This window comes from Cervus elaphus, chromosome 5 (assembly GCF_910594005.1).
Source record: "Cervus elaphus chromosome 5, mCerEla1.1, whole genome shotgun sequence".
NCBI classification, from domain to species: Eukaryota; Metazoa; Chordata; class Mammalia; order Artiodactyla; family Cervidae; genus Cervus; species Cervus elaphus.
Window position 1 is genome coordinate 82,950,885 of NC_057819.1, and position 14,571 is coordinate 82,965,455.

Consider the following 14,571-nt stretch of genomic DNA (forward strand, 5'->3'; position numbering starts at 1 on the left):
GATAGAAGACCAAAATGATTAGTGTTCTTTAAAACTGAAAAACCTGAAAATGCTAACACCCACACACTCTCTCACAGGGCAGTCAGAGGTAGATGCTGGCACCTTTTATCATATGCTCTGAGCTACAATTCATCAATCATTGAAATTCAAATGAATGCAGAGGTTGTACATGGCAGTTTCACAGAGAAATGAAAAAAATTTCAATGTCAAATATCATTAATAAAGTTGACATGCTTTTCTGCTCACATATAAAGGACAAGCAAGGGCAACACACACAGCCTTGTTTCAAGCACCATCTGTTAACTCAAAATTACAAAGTCTTCTCTATGCTTTAAGATAAAGAATAATGAACCTGAAAGAAGTTGTAGATGAATATTAGAAATGTAACTGTGAATGAACTGGCAGAACAGAAGTCAGTTACCATAAAGGATTTTTTAAGTGCTTAAAGTTTGCAATTCTTCTAAAAGAGCAAAGCAACCTACAAACAATTATCAAGACTGACTTAAAAAGATGAAGCATGTTTTTCCCATAAGACACAGAACATATCCAATGTCATCTTTCATATCTAGAAAACTTCAATGCCTCCTCATGTAGGTAGCATAACACATTTAATGAATGAGCAAATGAAGTATCTGCAGATACTCCCCTCGAAACTGCCCCTTCTAGTAAGATATATCCTTTTACGTAGTCAACTATTTTGCCTTCCCCTGTAATTCATGTCCTAGTGAATCAAACTCAGTGGCACAATGAATGCTATTTTCAGATGAAGCATGTCAAATAGTAGGTAACGCCTCAGTAACTGTTTTATTAAACCAACTACTCCTCACCACTACCAAAAAGAGATGATTATTCCGCTTCCCGCCAGTTATGACTTTCTCATGCCTTACCGTCCTCTGGGGCAGCTGAAGCTCCTTCAGATAGAACAGGCTGTAACTCCCCAGTTTCTGAGTTATTTTCCACATCAGTCATTTGCATTCCTTCCAGATGACTTCCTTTAGCATTAGTCCTCAAAGAGGGAGAAAATGACCTTATATTTTTGTATAACTAGTCAGTGATATGATAATCTAGATTTTCTTCCTTCTGAGCAAACTAATAGTGTATGGAACACCAGAGTTTAATACTAAATTTCAAGTTTTACTTTTAAAAGATTCACTTACAATGAAAGGTTATAAAGTGGCAGCTTGCATCAATGTCAGTATCCTGGCTGTGACAAAATGTCAGCATTTTGCAAAATGTTATCATTAGGGGAAACTATGTAAGGTACACAGGCTCTTTCTATCCTTTCTTATAATTGCATGTGAATCTACAATTATCTCAAGAATTCCAATTTAAAAACAGAAATGGAAGTCCTAAATAATACGTCCTTACCAACACAGACATAGAGAACAGACTTATGGACGTGGCTGGTGGGGGAGGAGGGAAAGGGTGGGATAATGGAGAGAGGAACATGGAAATGAACATTACCCATACATAAGAGAGACAGCCAACGGGAATTTGCTGCATGACTCAGGGAACTCACACTGGGGCTCAGCAACAACCTAGATGGACGGGATGGGGAGGTGGGAGGGATGGTCAAGTGGGAGGGGACATGGGTGAACCTGTGGCTGATTCATATTGATGTTTGGTAGAAACTAACACAATACTGTAAAGCAATGATCCTTCATTTAAAAATTACTAAAATATGGAGAAGGAAATGGCAACCCACTCCAGTACTCTTGCCTAGAAAATTCCATGGATGGAGGAGCCTGGTGGGCTACAGTCCATGGGGTTGCAAAGTCAGACATGATTGAGCGACTTTTCACTTTCACTCTCACTTCCTAAATACAATGGTGATTCTGATTATTGCACTTAAAACTGGGATGTTGGACTATATTTTCAGTATTCTGTTAAACAGTAAAGTACTGTGTAGATAAAACGATAAAAAATATTGTTACCAAGTAAAAAAAAAATTAATAACAATAACAACATGTTCTCACCTATATGGAAAGACTTTTAAGGTATACGGAATGAGAAAATAAGGTGTACCATTTTTATTAGGAAAAAACTATATGGTTGCAGTTATTTAAATATGCATGAAAACTGAGAAGACACAGCATATACAAAAAATTAAAAACAGCAGGAATGTGTGTGGGCAGGGGGTTGGAAAACAAAGCAGATGGGAAAACTTAATATTCTTTTTTTAACTTCCATTTTGAACCATTTATTATTAGTATTTAACATTTTTGCTTATGTTACCTTAAATCAGGCAGGGAAAAAAAGACACAAGATGGAAAACATCACATGAGCCAGGCTGGCAGTATAATTAACCATAAAATGAGGGTTACAGCTATGAGCTTTATACAATTATAAAGGATTTTACAGTCTACAAAAACTACACATTCGTAGACATTTAATCTTTATGACTAAAGGCAGATATAAACCTCTGTAACAAAATATAAAAGCTAGTTACAGCTTTCATCTTAAAAGGAACTTGTGTAAAACCAGACTAGGAAGTGGGAAGGGTAAGACAATCTCCAGTGATTATCACGTTTTCCCTGCTTAAACCTGAGCTAAAGCAGAAAATAAAGCCACCAGCTGTTCTTTTAGATTTGGTAATTATTCAGATCTAAAAACTCTATGAAACAAAGTAAACTTAAGGGATATTAATTTTTCTCTAAATTTAATTCAAAGTTCTTTTCAAAGTCTCCAAGGTAAAACTATTCCATTGTTTAAAATTAGAAATGATACTTAGTAGCCATAAAATAGATGAGCAGATGGACACTAAAGGCTCATCTGCACATTCACAGACAATACACTCCACATTCACTCTCTCAGGCAGATGGAAGTTTAACTGACATGACTGGGATTTGAGTTCATGTTTCCTGGGAGAGAAATAAAGGTACTAATGACCATGTATATATACCTTTTCGGGAAATTCCAACTATGTATTTTGAGGACACTTTCATAAAAGAAAAAACAGTAAGATGAAAGCAGAAAAGCAGTGGTAAAATTAAATTGTTAGAAGGTCTCTGTTCCACCCAAATTCATGTAAAGCCACAATAAAGTCCAGCACAAATGTGTGTGAAAAGCATGGGACAGATGGGGAAAAAAGGTGACACAGAACCTCACAATAAAGAGGTTACACAAGGTCATACAACATTATTATCCTAACTTCAGTGAAAAGGAGTTCTAACTTACTCAAACTGAACTTCTGCTACTATCTCATTCAGTTTAAGAAAAAAGGAAGATCTCTGATACTTTAAAAGTTCCTTTTTAATACAATAAATAAATAATCTGCTAAAAAATTAACATAGTAGAAATTTACTTTATTACACTGTAGATTTAAAAGTGCCAACCAAAGCTATTAGCTACTATTCTATTATATAAACAAAAGAACTTCATTTACCCCAAGGTGACCATTTTTCTTCTTTTTTCAACAACAGGTACACCATTAAAAACTGCAACCAAAACAGCATCTGAATCCAAAGCTTGACACTGCCGATCTTCAGATTTCGGCAGAATGTCACTGATACTGACATGGGTCAAGGCTCGGGGAGAACTGTGCCTGCTCCCAGACTGAGAGCTTCCTGGGGAGACTACAAAAAAGGAAGGGTATATTCAGAAGGAAGGCAAACAAAAAAAGGTTCTCTCTCTAGTTTCCACTTACGCTATGTTAGTCGCTAAATTGTGTGCGACTCTTTGCGACCCCACTGATCATAGCCCACCAGGCTCCTCTGTCCATGAATTCTCCAGGCAAGAGTACTGGAGAGGGTTACCGTTTCCTTCTCCAGGGAATCTTCCCGACCCAGAGATCGAACCCTGGTGTCCCACACTGCAGTCTTCACTCAGGAGATCTCATTATACATAAATTTTTAAACTGCAGGAAAACTCAAGAACAATTCTTAAATATACCCCAGTCTTCTTGATGTCAGGTATTTAAACTCAGGAGTCCAGAATATGAAGTCTGATGGCTGCACTTTCTTACTGATGGGTCTTGTTCTGTTATGTGATCAAGGAATTTTCAACCTGAGTTTCAGCATTTTTGGTGCCTTTAAAGCAGCTATACCATAAGATCAGTTTCAACAGACATCTATCTACCAAAGTTACATTTTGAACTCTCCAAACTTACCTTCAGACAGAGTCTGGCAGTCTCCCTTGGAACGGCTATTTTCCCCAGAGTCTACTGCTCTTCGAAGAGACAGACTACCTGCTATACTTGACCGAGCAGGCTTGGGCGAATGACTCTTCTTATTTGTGGCTGCAAAGACATTTTAAAACATTTCTGATTATGATAAAATGGCACAAAACTTACTACCTAGGCAACCAGAGAAAGGTTTTATCTTACCATACATGGAAGGAATTCCCATCTACTGTGTTCAAAGATAAACAGAACACTCTGGTCCCAATTGGTTTATTTGGGGTTTTATGTCAAAAACATTCCTATTTCATTGCTTGTGTTCTTACAAAAGTAGAAAATTATCAGTGAACTCCAAAAGAAAAATCAGTTTAAATTCCAAACAAACTCCAATCTCAATTCAATTAAACCAAGTACCAAGAACAAAAAAATAACCATCAAAACACTTGGAAACAAACATTATTGGGTTAAAAATAAATCAATGCTGAATTAGAAACAAACCACAATTATAATACATTAAGATGTCTGTGGCTAAAACAGTAATTAGAGGAAAATGTATAGCCTTAAAATGAATTAAAAGAAAACAACCTGAAACTAAAGGACCTAACATGCATAGACTCAAGAAGATGGAAAAATAATTAAAAAAAAAAAAGAAAAATAAGAAAGCAGAAGAGATGCATTAAAAGGTAATGAACAGGTTCAATAAGGTAGCAGGATATAAGATCAATAACCAACTGACTTTTTATACAGCAGTAAAGAATAATCTGAAAACGAAATTAAGAAAACAATTCCATTAACAACAGCATCAAATAGAATAAAATACTTAGGGAAAATTTTAACAAAGAAATGTAAGACCCTAACGTGGAAAACTATCACACATTGTTGAAAAAAAATAAAGAAATGAGGGAAAATACTGTGTTCATTAACTGGAAGACTCAATACTGCTAACATAGCATTATTCCCAAACTTGATCTACAATATAGATTCAACACAATCCCTATAAAAATTTCAACTGTCTTTTTGTGGTTGATGTTGCAGATATTGACAAGCTGATCCTAAAATTCATAGAAAAATAAAAAAGATCCAGAATACTTCAAAGCAATCTTGAATTGAGGACTCACTTATACGATTTCACAACTCTGCTGTAAAACTACAGTATTCAAGACTGTGGTAAAGAAAAAAAAAAAAAAATAGATCAATGCAACAGAATTCAAGAGTTCAGAAAGAAAACCTAATATTTATGGTCAATTAATTTTTGGCAAGGAAGCCAAGATAATTTAAGCTGGACAAAGGGAAAAAAGATGAACAAAAACAAGTGCTGATAAGAATACAGTGACACTGGAATCCTTATACACTGCTGAGAACGTAAAATGGTGCAGCTGCTATGAAAACAGCATGCTCCTGCTGTGCTGCGCTCAGTCATATCCAGCTACGTGTGACCCCATGGACTGCAGCCCACCAGGCTCCTCTGTCCATGGGATTTCCCAGGCAAGAATACTGGAGTGGGTTGCCATTTCTTCCTCCAGGGGATCTTCCCAACACAGGAATCAAACCCGAGTCTCCTGTGTTGCAGGCGGATTCTTTACTACTGAGCCATTGGAAAAGCTCACAAAATAGTAAGGCCATGCCTCAAAAAATTAAACTTAGTTCTCATATAATCCAGAAATTCCACTCCAAAGCATATACTTAAGGTGAATAAAAACATATGTCCACACAAAAAATCATACATGAATGGTCACAGCATCATAATTCATTACAGCCAAAAAAGTAGAAATAAAAAATCGAAGTCCTCATCAACTGCTAAGCAGATCAAACAAAAAGTGGTACCCACAAACAATGAAGTATCACTCAGCCTTAAAACAAAATGAAAAAAGACATGTTACAACATGAATGGTCCTTGGAAACATGCTAAGTTAGAGAAGTCAGATACAAAAAGCTTCGTGTAGTGTGACTCCATTTATATGAAAAGTCCAGAAGAAGCAAATCCATACAGACAAAATAGATAAGCAATTACCAGGATATAAGGGGAAAGGGAAGATAGGAAGTAAGGGCTCCTGGGTATGGAGTTTATGGGGAGAGTAAATGGAGCTCCTTGCCCCTTTCTTGTCTGTCCATCTATTATCCTCTAACTTTGAAAAGTGAAGTAAAGTCGCTCAGTTGTGTCTGACTCTTTGTGACCCCTTGGACTGTAGCCTACCAGGCTCCTCCATCCATGGGACTTTCCAGGCAAGAATACTGGAGTGGGTTGCCGTTTCCTTCTCCAGGGGAACTTCCCAACCTAGGGATCAAACCCGGGTCTCCCACATTGCAGGCAGACGCTTTACCGTCTGAGCCATCAGGGGACCATTTATACCAGGAAGTTGGCTTCCCTGGTAGCTCAGTTGGTAAAGAATCTGCCTGCAGTGCAGGAGACCTGGGTTTGATCCCTGGGTCAGGAAGATACCCTAGAGAAGGAAATGGCAACCCACTCCAGTATTCTTGCCTGGAGAATCCCATGGACAGAGGAGTCTGGTGGGCTGCAGCCCATGGTATTGCAAGAGCCAGACACCACTTAGCAACTAAACCATCACCATAACCTCTAACTTTAAAAGAACCTAATTATAGGAATGAGATCATGAGGCAATTTAATCCAACTTCTGACTTTTCCTCTCTTGAATGCATACCTTGTCTTGCTGATTCTTTTCCTAGATAAAAAGAAGAATGAAGAATTAAGCAGTTGAAAAAATTGACTAGCTCTCTACTTCCAATCCCTGGAGGAGGGCAAGGGCAGTATTCCTGCTGGAGAATCCCCATGGACAGAGGAGCCTGGCGGGCTACAGTCCATGGGGTAGCAAAGAGTTGACTGAGTGACTAAAGCAAGCTACTTTCAATGGAGCTCCCAAGCAATCCTCGATCACTTGGGCAAGATATTGATAAATCTGAAGGGAGAGGCAGCCAATCTGCATGCTGTGAGAATGATGCAGAACCCAACCTTCTGCCTCAATATGCTGAGATTCTCCTCCCAACACCCATATTTTTCCCTTAAAAAAAACTGTCACAGCTGAGCACACGCCTTGGACTTGGTCTTTGGACACAAGTCCACCAACTCCTCAAACTGCTGGCTTTTCTGGTTAAAGCCATCTTTTCTTTCTACTGACACTTGCCCCTCAAATTATTCGCTTTTAAGCAGTGAGCAGCCAAACCTAAGTTCAATAATAAGGGGAATGATGAAAATGTCCTAGACTTGGATAATGGTGAATGTCACAAAACTGTAAATATAATAAAAACTGATGAATTGTACATTGGGGGGGGAGATGCTGTGAGAAAAAATTATGACCAATTTCTTCACTGCAAAGTAAACATGAACTATCATTTAAGAAAAGAAAATGAAGAGATGCATTAACAGAAGTGAAGGCAGAAATTAACATAATAAAAAGACAGACACCACTCTCATGGCAGAAAGCGAAGAGGAACTAAAGAGCCTCTTGATGAAAGTCAAAGAAGAGACTGAAAAAGTTGGCTTAAAACTCAACATTCAAAACACTAAGATCATGGCATCCGGTCTCATCACTTCCTGGCAAGTATATGGGGAAACAACGGAAACTGTGACAGACTTTATCTTCCTGGACTCCAAAATGCCTGCAGATGGTGACTGCAGCCATGAAATTAAAAGAAGCTTGCTCCTTGGAAGAAAAGTTATGACCAACCTAGAGAGCATATTAAAAAGCAGAGCCATTACTTTGCCGAATAAGGTCCGTATAGTCACAGCAAAGAGGTTTTTCCAGTAGTCATGTATGGATGTGAGAGTTGGATAATAAAGAAGGCTGAGTTCCAAAAATTTGATGCTTTTGAACTGTGGTATTGGAGGAGACTCTTGAGAGTCCCTCGGACTACAAGGAGATCCAACTAGTCAATCCTAAAGGATATCAATTCTGAATATTCATTGGAAGGACTGATGCTAAAGCTGAAGCTCCAATACTTTGGCCATCTGATGCAAAGAACTGACTCATCTGAAAAGACCCTGATGCTAGGAAAGATTAGAGGCAGGAGAAGGGGATGAGGGAGGATGAGATGGTTGGATGGTGTCACCGACTCAATGGATATGAGTTTGAGCAAGCTTCGGGAGATGGTGAAGGACAGGGAAGCCTGGCATTCTACAGTCCATGGGGTCACAAAGACTCAGACACAACTGAGTGACTGAACAACAAGAAGAAGATGAAATAAATCTAAGAACTAGGTCTCTGAAGAGATGAATAAAATGGACAAGCTTCCAGCACGTCAAGTCAAAGGAAAAACTAAGAAAACACAAATAAGCAATGATATAACAAAGTTAACATCCCATATGCAGAAGGAGTTTTTAAAATTTAAAGGAACAGAGTGACTTTACCCTGGTACATTTATCTAATAAAATGAATTTGCTAGGGAAATTAATTATGAAAATTGATATAAGAAGCAAAATAAATATGAGGGCACCAGTAAACACACAGAAATGAAAAAGGCTGTTAAAAGTTTTATTCCCAAAAGAATTACTCGATAGTTTTATAGATGAATTTCATTACACTTTTAACAAACAGATGTCATGTTAAAATAATTTCTCAGCATAGAAAAGAACAAAGGCTTCTGAATCTTTTCTATGAGATTGGCATAAAAACACAACTAAAATATGTTAATGATAGAATAATGAAACTATAGCTCAATTTTACTTATTTACTACATATTCAAGAATCCTAAGAATTAGCTGGGACTTCCTGGTGGTTCAGTGGTTAAGACTCCACATTTCCACTGCAGGGAGCTCAGGTTTGATCCCTGGTTGAAGAAGAACTAAGATCCCACATGTGCAAAGAACAAGGGGATAACTTTATAATCAGTCCTCCTTATCAGTAATTCAGCATCCAAAGACTCAACCAACTGTGGATTTACTGAAAACAATCTGTGGATAGGAGGAGCACATAGTGCAAACCCCTGTTACTCAGAGTCAACTGTATACTAAAAAATTACAAACCACGACCAAGTAGAAAGACTCATTCTAGAACGTAATTTTCTGTGTTCACAAAGTAAAAGGGCAAAATATGATTATTTTGACAGATGACAAACAAGCATTTGATATCATTCTATACGACTTCTTGACTTAGAAAAACTCTTAGTAAGTAGTGTTGACTGAAAAAAAATGTACAACCTTAACAGTTGAGAATTATGTTTTATTTGGCAGAGTTTCTGAGGACTTCTGAGGGACTACTCTCAAGAGTCAAGGGAGGAAAAATATAAGGGTTTTTGCGTAACTGGAACATCAAAAGATGACAGTTATTTAAAAGAAACACCAGATATCACAAGTTAATGAATTCAGCACTTTTCGACACATGGGAAGATGCGAGAGTCTGAGCTCACTGAAATCATCCCTTTAATATGCACTTCAGAAATCTAAGGGCTTCCTGATAGCTCAGCTGGTAAAGAATCCACCTGCAATGTAGGAGACCCTGGTTCGATTCCTGCGTCAGGAAGATCCACTGGAGAAGGGATACACTACCCACTCCAGTATTCTGGCCTGGAGAATTCCATGGACTGTATAGTTCATGGGGTCGCAAAGAGTCGGACACAGCTGAGCAACTTTCACTTTCACTTCACTCAGCAATCTAGGGCCAGTATCCTGCTCTTTCTCATCTACAGTTCCTTTAAGACTCTCCCATTCTAAGTTCCCTCAGGAAGGTGTAGTGGCTTGAAGGCTTAGAATAGTATCTGTAATAATAAACACTTTGTAAATGTTAACCATTATTGCAGTTAGGAAAAGAGTATCTTTTTCAACTCTATAAAAACTACCTTTTGAAACATATAGCAAAATTTGAACTTAATGAGATAAAAACTAAGGAATTCCTAAATAGAGTTTAAAACATTACAAAAATTCTCTAACTGCTATAAGTTAACATCATTCCAAGGTCCCAGCCTAGACAATACAATATGAAAAGTAAATAAGCAGGAAAGGAGTGGATAAGCTATGACTTTTGCTGATGATATGAGTATATACTTAGGAAATTCAATATAATTGACTAAAAAACTTAGACTTAAAAAAACTAAGTGGGCTAAACACAAAATAAACATATTAAAACCAACAGTCTTTCTATATACATCAATAACCAACGATTAGAAAATATTATAGAAGGAAAAAGAGATCCTATCACAACAGAAACCTAAATTATAATATATCTAGAAATTAACATTAACAAGACATATACAGAACTTATATGAAGAAAACTAAAACTCTGAAGAAATATGACTATAACAGAAAATTACTGTTAGTTGCTCAGTTGTGTCCGACTCTGTTACCCCATGGACTGTAACCCACCAGGTTTCTCTGAAAAATGGAATTCTCCAGGGAAGAATACTGGCGTGGGTAGCCATTCCTTTCTCCAGGGGATCTTCCCGACCCATGGATCAAACCCAGGTCTCCTGTACTGCAGGTGGACGCTTTACCATCTGAGCCACCAGGGATGACTTGAATAAATGGAAACACCACATTACTCAATTTGAATGCTTTAATACCTAAAAGATGTCAATTCCTCAAATTAAATGTTAATTAATGCATTAAATGTAACATTATTCCAGTCAAAATGTTTTTCTGGAAAAGTAAACATGTAAGAACCATCAAAGACATTTTGAAAACAAAATGAAGGCAAACCTATCACAGTATGATAAACTATAAAACTAAAATGGTTAACAAAAAGGAATGTGGGTCTGGTAGACAATGGAACAAACATTTAGCTTAACAATACCAAAGTGCTGCTTTGTATGTTTTAAAAAAGTGTCCCACCGGCAATTTCACCTGGTCCAACTGTATGAATGAATTTAAAAACAGAACTATGTTAAGTATGAGAATTTGGTCTATAATACAAAAAATGAATTTCGTTTTGTTGAACAGAAAAGACTCTTCAAAAAACATGTTTCATTTTCATGGGTGGGTTGGGCATGGTGAGCACTGAATTTACACACTGTCATGGAAAACAAGTTACATGTGAAATAATGAACTAAATGTAAAAAAGTTAAAAAATAAAAACAGAACCAAGGAAGTTAAGCGTGATTTTAGAGCTGAAAAGGCCTTGCAAATAAAAACATTAAACCCTCAAAGAATGAATGCTATTAATAGATGTTGAAAATAAAAAATTTAAAACTTATTGTTTAGCAGAAAACAAAAACAACTGACAACAAAGGAAGTATCTGAAGAAATATATAACAAGAGTTTTTTGCAAAAATCCATCCAAAAAGCTTTACTTCTTTTGGTTTAAAATTGTCATTTCCTTGACAACTAGATAAGGTTGAGTATATTTTAATACATTTATTGTCCTGTGGTATTTCTTCTTACCTTAATAACTTAATCATAACCTTTACTCATTTTTCTACTAAATTATCACCTCTATTCAAAAGAATTCTATGTATTTGGCAATTACCCCGTCCTATTCATCTCTACTATATTACTGCCACCAGTATCCAGCATTAATATATCTCATTTTAATAAACACATATATGGAAAGCTCAGAAGTAAACCCTCACATACATGGTTAACACAAGTATCCATCAAAATGAATGCACACTGGAATATTATGCATTCATAAAAGAGAAGAAAATGTTGACATACGCTAGAACATGGATGAACCTTGAGAAGCTTATACTAAGTGAAATAAGCCAACCACACATAAAATAAGTTTCCACTTATACGAGGTACCCATAGTAATCAAATTCATAGACGGAAAGCAAAATGGTGGCTGCCAGGGGATCAAGAAAGAAAGAAGAGACAGCAATCGTTTAATAGGTATGGAGACAGTTTCACAAGATAAAAACAAAGTTCTGTGGGTGGCTGTTGGCATTGGTAGCACAACAATGTGCATGTGATATTCAATGCCATTGATAACTACACTTAAAAAGGTTAAGATAGTCAATTTTGTTTAATAAAATACGGTAAAATTTATCATGATTAAAATAATTTCTTTTTAATTAAACACAGAATTACCATATGAATCAGCAATCACACTCTAGGTATATACCCTCCAAAAAAATGAAAGCAGATATCAGAACAGATGCTGCACATACATGTTCATATCTGCATTATTCATAATAGCCAAAAAGTGGAAAAAATCCAAATGTCCATCAAGAGATGAATGGATAAACATACTATAGTATATAAATACCTAAAAGGCAGTATTACTCAGCCTTAAAAAGAAATGAAATTCTGACATTTGCTACAATATGAAGACTGAAGAAATTATGCTGAAGTGAAATAAGTCAGACACAAAAAGACAAATACTGTATGATTCCACTTATATGAGATATCTAGAATAATCAAGTTTATAGAAACAAAGTATAATAGTGGTTACCAGAGAGTACTGGAAACCAGGAACACCGAGTTACTACTCAAAAGTATATAAAATTTCAGTTTGGGATGATGAAAAAGTTGAGATGAATGGTGGTTATAGTTGCACAACAGCATAAATGTATTTAATGCCACTGAATTATACAGCTAAAAATAATTAAGATACGTATATAAAAACTGTCAACACAAACAGATGGAGAAACATACCGTGTTCATGGATTGGAAGAATCAATATTGTCAAAATGGCTATTCTACCCAAAGCAATCTATAGATCCAATGCAATCCCTATCAAGCCACTAATGGTACTTTTCACAGAACTAGAACAAATAATCTCACAATTTGTATGGAAATACAAAAAACCTCAAATAGCCAAAGTAATCTTGAGAAAGAAGAATGGAACTGGAGGAATCAACCTGCCTGACTTCAGACTCTACTACAAAGCCACAGTCATCAAGACAGTATGGTACTGGCACAAAGACAGAAATATAGATCAGTGGAACAGAATAGAAAGCCCAGAGATAAATCCACGAACCTATGGACACCTTATCTTTGACAAAGGAGGCAAGGATATACAATGGAAAAAAGACAGCCTCTTTAACAAGTGGTGCTGGGAAAACTGGTCAACCACTTGTAAAAGAATGAAACTAGAACACTTTCTAACACCATACACAAAAATAAACTCAAAATGGATTAAAGATCTAAATGTAAGAACAGAAACTATAAAACTCCTAGAGGAGAACATAGGCAAAACACTCTCCGACATGAATCACAGCAGGACCCTCTATGACCCACCTCCCAGAATATTGGAAATAAAAGCAAAACTAAACAAATGGGACCTAATGAAATGGGACTTAAAAGCTTTTGCACAACAAAGGAAACTATAAGTAAGGTGAAAAGACAGCCCTCAGATTGGGAGAAAATAATAGCAAATGAAGCAACAGACAAAGGATTAATCTCAAAAATATACAAGCAACTCCTGCAGCTCAATTCCAGAAAAATAAATGACCCAATCAAAAAATGGGCCAGAGAACTAAACAGACATTTCTCCAAAGAAGACATACAGATGGCTAACAAACACATGAAAAGATGCTCCACATCACTCATTATCAGAGAAATGCAAATCAAAACCACAATGAGGTACCATTACACACCAGTCAGGATGGCTGCTATCCAAAAGTCTACAAGCAACAAATGCTGGAGAGGGTGTGGAGAAAAGGGAACCCTCTTACACTGTTGGTGGGAATGCAGACTAGTACAGCCACTATGGAGAACAGTGTGGAGATTTCTTAAAAAACTGGAAATAGAACTGCCATATGACCCAGCAATCCCACTTCTGGGCATACACACTGAGGAAACCAGATCTGAAAGAGACACGTGCACCCCAATGTTCATCGCAGCACTGTTTATAATAGCCAGGACATGGAAGCAACCTAGATGCCCATCAGCAGATGAATGGATAAGGAAGCTGTGGTACATATACACCATGGAATATTACTCAGCCGTTAAAAAGAATTCATTTGAATCAGTTCTAATGAGATGGATGAAACTGGAGCCCATTATACAGAGTGAAGTAAGCCAGAAAGATAAAGAACATTACAGCATACTAACACATATATATGGAATTTAGAAAGATGGTAACGATAACCCTATATGCAAAACAGAAAAAGAGACACAGATATACAGAACAGACTTTTGGACTCTGTGGGAGAAGGTGAGGGTGGGATGTTTCGAGAGAACAGCATGTATATTATCTATAGTGAAACAGATCACCAGCCCAGGTTGGATGCATGAGACAACTGCTCGGGCCTGGTGCACTGGGAATCGGGTGGAGAGGGAGGTGGGAGGGGGGATTGGGATGGAGAATACATGTAACTCCATGGCTGATTCATGTCAATGTATGACAAAACCCACTACAATACTGTAAAGTAATTAGCCTCCAACTAATAAAAATAAATGAAAAAAAAAAAAGAAAAAAAAAACTGTCAACAGAATAAATCCTAGAAGTATTTTCACAAGAAAAAAACATTTTTTAAATTTTGTATATATGAGAGGATGGATGTTCACTAAACTCATCGTGGTAATCACTTCTTGATGTATGTAAGCCAAATCATTATTCTATACA

General features: G+C 36.8%; 1 protein-coding gene across 4 annotated transcripts in view; it reads right to left on the minus strand.

Annotated features, from left to right (window-relative positions):
* TRIM37 (tripartite motif containing 37) overlaps positions 1-14,571 on the minus strand; it is a 168,282-nt gene that overhangs the window by 52,251 nt on the left and 101,460 nt on the right. For 3 of the 4 annotated variants that reach the window (XM_043902818.1, XM_043902816.1, XM_043902819.1), the window contains exons 20-22: positions 4,109-4,237; positions 3,386-3,575; positions 888-1,006 (exon numbers count right to left, since the gene is read on the minus strand). In XM_043902818.1, coding sequence (XP_043758753.1) covers positions 888-1,006; positions 3,386-3,575; positions 4,109-4,237 — 438 coding nt within the window. The remainder of the gene's footprint in view (positions 1-887; positions 1,007-3,385; positions 3,576-4,108; positions 4,238-14,571) is intronic. The other variant, XR_006341158.1, reaches the window with a different exon arrangement.